We start from the raw sequence: 6,187 nt of genomic DNA, 5'->3' as shown, positions 1-6,187 counted from the left end.
TATAATATTATATAATAAAAATTTTTGGGATAATGGTCTCTTTAAAATAAGCAATTCAAATTTTTTTTATTTTTTCTGCACGCACATTTCATGTTATTTTTATTGCAGAAATTCTTTGCTAATACACATTTACAATATTTACAATGAAGAAGAATGCATATGAAACATCCAATACTAGCCTTACTATCTTTTAATACATTGATCAATATTTTCAATGAGAATACAGTCACTTTGTTTTAATGATGTTAAGAATTGTGCACCTTTACTGCAAAACATATAATAACACCAAAATGTAAAATTATACTGATTAATCTTAACTGTATTCAAGCATTACATAGTGTATCACAGTCAAATATCTATACTAATAATAACTTTATATATTCAAGATAAATTTCTCATTTATAGAATACTTTCTTATTACTAATTATTTTAAAACCTTGTAACGCGAAAAACTTATAACAGATTACGAAAAAGATATTATAAGCAAAAAATGTTCTGCCAAATACTTTTGAAATATATGCTTATTATGCTATTGCACTATTCAAAGCAAGGATTAATTGAAAAGTTTCAAATGGTGTATAAGAGATAAAAAATTTGTACTATAAATATCCATGTGATCTTTAGATCTTAGATTGCATTATGAAATGCACATCAATATGTGGAATATATTCCTCTTCATAGACCTAATAATTGTCTTTGCAAAGTAATATAATCAGCAATTTTCTGTTGGATCCGCCGCTTTTTCAGTAAAGCAGCAGCAGCCTTTTGAAATTTCTCTTCGTTTCGACGTATGTACATTCTTGCATCTTGTTCCATTAGACTAATCTTTTCAGATCGAATTTCCACCATTGATTGCATTTCCGTTAAATAGGGGTTGAACCTAAAGTAAATGTGGTCAGGTAGCAGATCATTCAGCATCGTATGCACAGCTGAAAAATCGATATTAGGATCAAGTTTAATTGCATATTTTCTCTTTTCAATTTGTTTCAAAACAATTTGTATGCAAATTGTATATACAATCACTTATATACCTCTTTTATTATTAACATTACCTTCTGTATCAGTGGCGCTATCCAAAATTTTGTAGAATTTTTCCCTCCAGCTTGAGATCTCGACTTCCATAGATTCGTTTTCATAGAAATGATGTGGAATTCGACCAGTGCCGAATGATACAACGCATTGAATTGGATTATTTGGCCACAGCTGTTTGGCTTCGTGAATCGCTACGGCGCATGGATTATTTACTAGAATGCCTACAAATAATATTACGGTCATTCTCGATAATGTCTCGAAAAATTGTATTAAATGCAATTTTGCATTGAAATAATTGTGCAGCGTACCACCATCCTGATGAAGATAGTCGCCATATTTAAATTCCTCAAAGTAACTCGGTGCAGCAGCTGACGCTCTTACGGCTTCCCATAATTTATATTTATGAGATCCCATGTACTGACTTTCCATTCCATACGGTAATGTGTAATTTCTAAATACATAAGCCATAACGTTCCCGTGATTTACCACGGCGGATATTGCTGAAAACTAAAAATTCAGAATAAGTTTTTTTAATTGAACGATCTTTTACATTTAAATTACTTGCTTATGTGTGTTGTGTGGCTCATGCATTTATACATTTCATTCTGAGTTTTTTTTGTTCAATGATATATTAGAAGCTACACACCTTTGGTGCATTTGGATCACGCGTAGTTTTGATAAGAATTTTGTCGCCTAAATGTTCCTCCAATAATTGTTCCCATAATGCAGTGTCGTAATACGCGTGACTCCAAACTAGACTGCTTGTGCCTTTTATGGCACTCTGCGTAAACACTCTGATGCTCAGTTCTTTGTATAATCTCGAAACTTCGTCCAATGATTTTCTCTTGTATCCCCCTACAATAAGAAGTGAAAGAGGTGAGCTCGCAATAAACAGAAATTTCACGAGACCTTCTATCATTTTATTGATGAAATAAAAAAAGATTGCAGGCAGTACATGCTGTAAACCAATCAAAAGTTTACCTTCCAAAGCATCCTTTGGTAATACTGCATATATAGATGACATGTATATTAATTTAGATACACAAACGTATAAAGAAAAAGTTAGTGGTTGATATACATTATCTTAAAATAATTAATAATACTTAAGAAATTTGTCGAACACGAAAATTTCTAAGCAATTACCTAACACAGCAGCAAGAATGGCGCCTGTACTGACGCCACATATGTAATCAAACATTTCATGCGTCTTTTTTCCTGTGAGTTCCTCCAATTTCTTCAACATCTCTACAACTAATACTCCGCGAATACCACCGCCGTCGATCGATAAGATTCTGATGCCCCGACCGGGTAGAGGATCGATATATCCCATTAGCGCCAGCGCTTCCCTGATAGATGCTATAAAAATAATTTTAAAATCATGAATAATCATCAATAATAAAAATAATGTAATGGAACTTTGTTCACATACCATTAATTTGTTCATCCTTCGTCTTCTGACGAGTTCGCAGTAAAATCTTAATCGCTCCCTCCTTGATCGCGTAATGTCTCGCCTCCGGATACTGATCGATATGCAATAACAAATCCTCGATTCTCCGCAACTTAGAAGCATTCGACTCGGCTGATACGATACTGTTCAAGACGTGTCGTGTACGAGATACAATACTATGCTTTGAAATACTATGAACATTCACTTTCCACTTTGGTATAGTTAGTTTGGTAGTTTGTGTACTTTTGGGAGATAACTTCAAAAACAATGTAGAGAGAATTTGTGGCATTGTAAAACTTTCTTTTGATTCTATTTTATTATCAGGCATACTTTGTTCGCTAGTTTGCTAAGCAAAAAAATTTACTTTTTATATAAGATATATAAAAATATCTTTTATTTGATTTAGTTTATAATATATAATTACCTGCTGTATTTTTTGTTGCATAGTAGAATTATCTATAAGCGATTCTGTTTGATTGGACATAAATGTTAGTTTCACATTTTCTGAATCATTGCTTTCTTTATGCTTTGTATTCGAGCTCTTGCTTGTATCAGTGCTTTTAATAGAGTCTGATGATAATTTTCGTATTGTTTCGAGCTGCGAGTAGGTTAATTTCTGCAGAATATCCAACCAATCCTTAGAGACATTAATTTGATTTTTATCGCAGTTGGTCTTATTCAGATAATCCTTTAATTGTGACAAAAGCTTCCATTGATTCTGCATCGACATTTTGACTTTTTTTATATCGTTTATGGAGCGTAAAAGTTTATTCGTGATACTTGTTACATTTCCACTGGCATCTTTACCAGTTGCACTATCCGTAAATTGTCTGTAATTAATAAAAAAACTTTCACTTTACATAAATCATTTCAATTTTTTACATAAATCAAACAAATCCAATTACATTTGTATTGATCTTAGCTTTATGTTTCTGATACACAATTCTATGTTTAAAGAATATAAATAATTAAATTCTTTCATTATTAAAATAGTAATATAAAATAAGGGCAAAAACATTAATATTTATTGTTGTAAATAATATAACTAATATAATATTAAGTATATTTAACATTAATTATATCTGAAATAACTCGAGAATGATAAGTAGATATAGTTTTTTATATATAGTCCTTTTAGTAATTCTAAAGACATAAAATCGAAAGTAAACTTCTATTCGAGAACATTCAAGATAGTGCATATATTATACCTGGCATTTCCATTTTCCTATTGCAATCATTACATATGCATTTCCATTATAACGAAATGTATTAATATACGTGATTTATATTCCGAATATTATAACAAAGAGGAAGAAAATATGAATTACATATGAGTCACCGCTTAATACAATGCCATATTTTCTATACTTGTCAACCTAACCTAATCTGTCAATGTCAGCTGATCGATGAGGAGCCAAATGTGAGGTCGCTTCTTCTCACAAACCTAACTGAATCTGACGTTTAATCGCGTGTATATTATCCGCATTTATAAGATTTTACAACAGATTACTGATTCAATTATTCTATCAACAGATTACTAATTCAATTATTCTATCAATATTTTGATAACATCGATATACATGATGATATAAACAATTCTCGTATTAATGTCGTATTTTCGTTGATAATAATAGCATCTCTGCAACAGTCTCACTTGGCAAAATGACGCAATTATAGCTAATGGCTTTACACGATGGCACACGCGATAAATAGTTTAATGTTTATAGCACGTGCGACTTAAGGTGATTTAAATTGTTCTCGGAACAGCGGCAAGTCCAATTAAAAACTCATTGTTTCATTGACTGATTTATTTAATTGAAAATCCGATACGTAACCGATATACGCGTATTTTACCGCTTTATTATTATTAATTGATTTCGTGAAAAGTACTCGTTTTTATAATAATAATTTTTTATCTATATGTGCTATTAATTTATATTCTTCAATTTTTTATAAATCCAAACAGACATACTATACACAAACAAGAGATTCCACTCACCTAGTTAACAAAATACACTTTCGGCGATGCGTCGTATATCTGCTAAAAGACATCTTACCGCAAAGATCATAAAATATCCCTTGTATAATTTTTTATATCTTTCGCAGATATATCCAAATTAATAAATGTCGCATATAAGACACAAACCAAAACTCTCTTTCAACTTTTCGAAATTAATTAAGTTATCGATTTGTTGAATCAACTTGGCGTAATCGATGAAACACTGATAAAAGTTCAGAGAGAACCGATCTTCTCGTACTATCGTTGATACTAAACGTGAGCTTCGAAACGTCTCGATTTTTATATACAGAAGTAACACATGATGCGTCACCGTCTCGACGTAACTGGCTAGCTTCCTGCAAAATAAGATCGTACGACACTGGTGAGCCAACCGGAGATAGATATAGTTTTACGAAAAAAGGGGAGGGGTTGAAAAAGCGATGCCAATAAATGTTAGGCATTCATTGAATTAGAAGACGGGTATAATCATTCGCAATATGGCGAATGTTTATTTATGCCGTTTGTTTTTAACGTGAAATGTAAACATGTAAATATTAACACACGTGTTTATTATCACGTGCATTGCAAATTGCGATCATCATTTCAATAGTACAAAGACGATATTATTAATACATACCAAAATATAATGAGAGTTATCACTTGCTGAAGAATTAAATTCTCAAACAGTAGATAATATCATATTAGATTTTCTTTTCGATAGTTTAGAAAATGTTTTGTCGCCTGCAATATTTAATTAAATGTAAAAAATAAAGCTTATTTATATGAGTATATGTATACACATATATAAACCGACATAGTTAAACTTATTTTCTTTTACATTTATGAAAAAGATTATTTTGGACCCGCAAAAAGTTTCTTTTTGTGATTAAGAAATATGCTACTTAAGAAATAATAATTACTGCCATAATAATTATTATTACTCGTTTAATAACTGCCAAAACACGCTTGTAAAAAGGGTTTGCACTGAAATAATAAAATTGTTGCGTGTTGCATACTTTTAAAACAACAAGCATATAGCTATATATATAATATTTCTTATGAAATACTGATCACAATTATAAATATCACGATTGTTTACCACACCTTATTTTGTTCGATAAAATCATCTCTATATTCGCCTTAGAAATCAAATATTTACAAGTTATTTTGCAAGCGAGCAAGTGCAGTCTTAAAAGACCGTGACGTATCCGCATCAGAAATCAGAACGCTCGCACAAGAATGACATATGTCACGTGATTCACTATAAACATAGACATAGGTATGTCTATGACTATAAATCGAGCAAGCTCGCGACAAACAATGCCCCTGATTGGTCGCGCCTGCGCGACCTTGTCACTCATTGGCCGGTTACGGAGGCACGCTACTCGCACGATTCTGCGTATTCCAAATGAGTTGTCAATATTTGTATACACGTGTAACAATAAATAATCATTTATACACATAGGTATATTTTTATTTATGACGTGTCATAATAATATGTATATTTTAATATCATGTATATTAAAGTCAGACGATTGGCTATCAAACAGAAAAATTCTCCAAGAATTCTCTCTCTCTCTTCTCTAGTTAAAAAGATGAGATTAACACACTCCCCTGAAAAACATTATTGCTTTCTTTCTAATTTTGATGCACGAATCCTTTATGATTAAATAAGGTAAGTGCGCAGTCTATATACTTATATATATATT

At 31.4% G+C, this 6,187-nt stretch overlaps 1 protein-coding gene across 1 annotated transcript in view; it reads right to left on the bottom strand.

Moving 5' to 3' along the window:
* LOC115237967 overlaps window positions 1-5,183 on the bottom strand; it is an 11,820-nt gene extending 6,637 nt beyond the window's left edge. The window contains exons 1-10 of the mRNA XM_029811398.1: window positions 5,116-5,183; window positions 4,479-4,834; window positions 2,904-3,309; window positions 2,462-2,825; window positions 2,176-2,388; window positions 2,014-2,037; window positions 1,679-1,887; window positions 1,341-1,539; window positions 1,053-1,253; window positions 678-929 (exon numbers count right to left, since the gene is read on the bottom strand). Coding sequence (XP_029667258.1) covers window positions 678-929; window positions 1,053-1,253; window positions 1,341-1,539; window positions 1,679-1,887; window positions 2,014-2,037; window positions 2,176-2,388; window positions 2,462-2,825; window positions 2,904-3,309; window positions 4,479-4,531 — 1,921 coding nt within the window. The 5' untranslated portion in view covers window positions 4,532-4,834; window positions 5,116-5,183. The remainder of the gene's footprint in view (window positions 1-677; window positions 930-1,052; window positions 1,254-1,340; window positions 1,540-1,678; window positions 1,888-2,013; window positions 2,038-2,175; window positions 2,389-2,461; window positions 2,826-2,903; window positions 3,310-4,478; window positions 4,835-5,115) is intronic.
* Between the last annotated feature and the right edge of the window lie 1,004 nt (window positions 5,184-6,187).

Source organism: Formica exsecta, unplaced genomic scaffold, assembly GCF_003651465.1.
Source record: "Formica exsecta isolate Colony F162 unplaced genomic scaffold, ASM365146v1 scaffold314, whole genome shotgun sequence".
In the NCBI taxonomy this organism is placed as follows: domain Eukaryota; kingdom Metazoa; phylum Arthropoda; class Insecta; order Hymenoptera; family Formicidae; genus Formica; species Formica exsecta.
The sequence above is the reverse complement of the archived record's forward strand: the minus strand, read 5'-3'. Positions and strand labels throughout refer to the sequence as shown.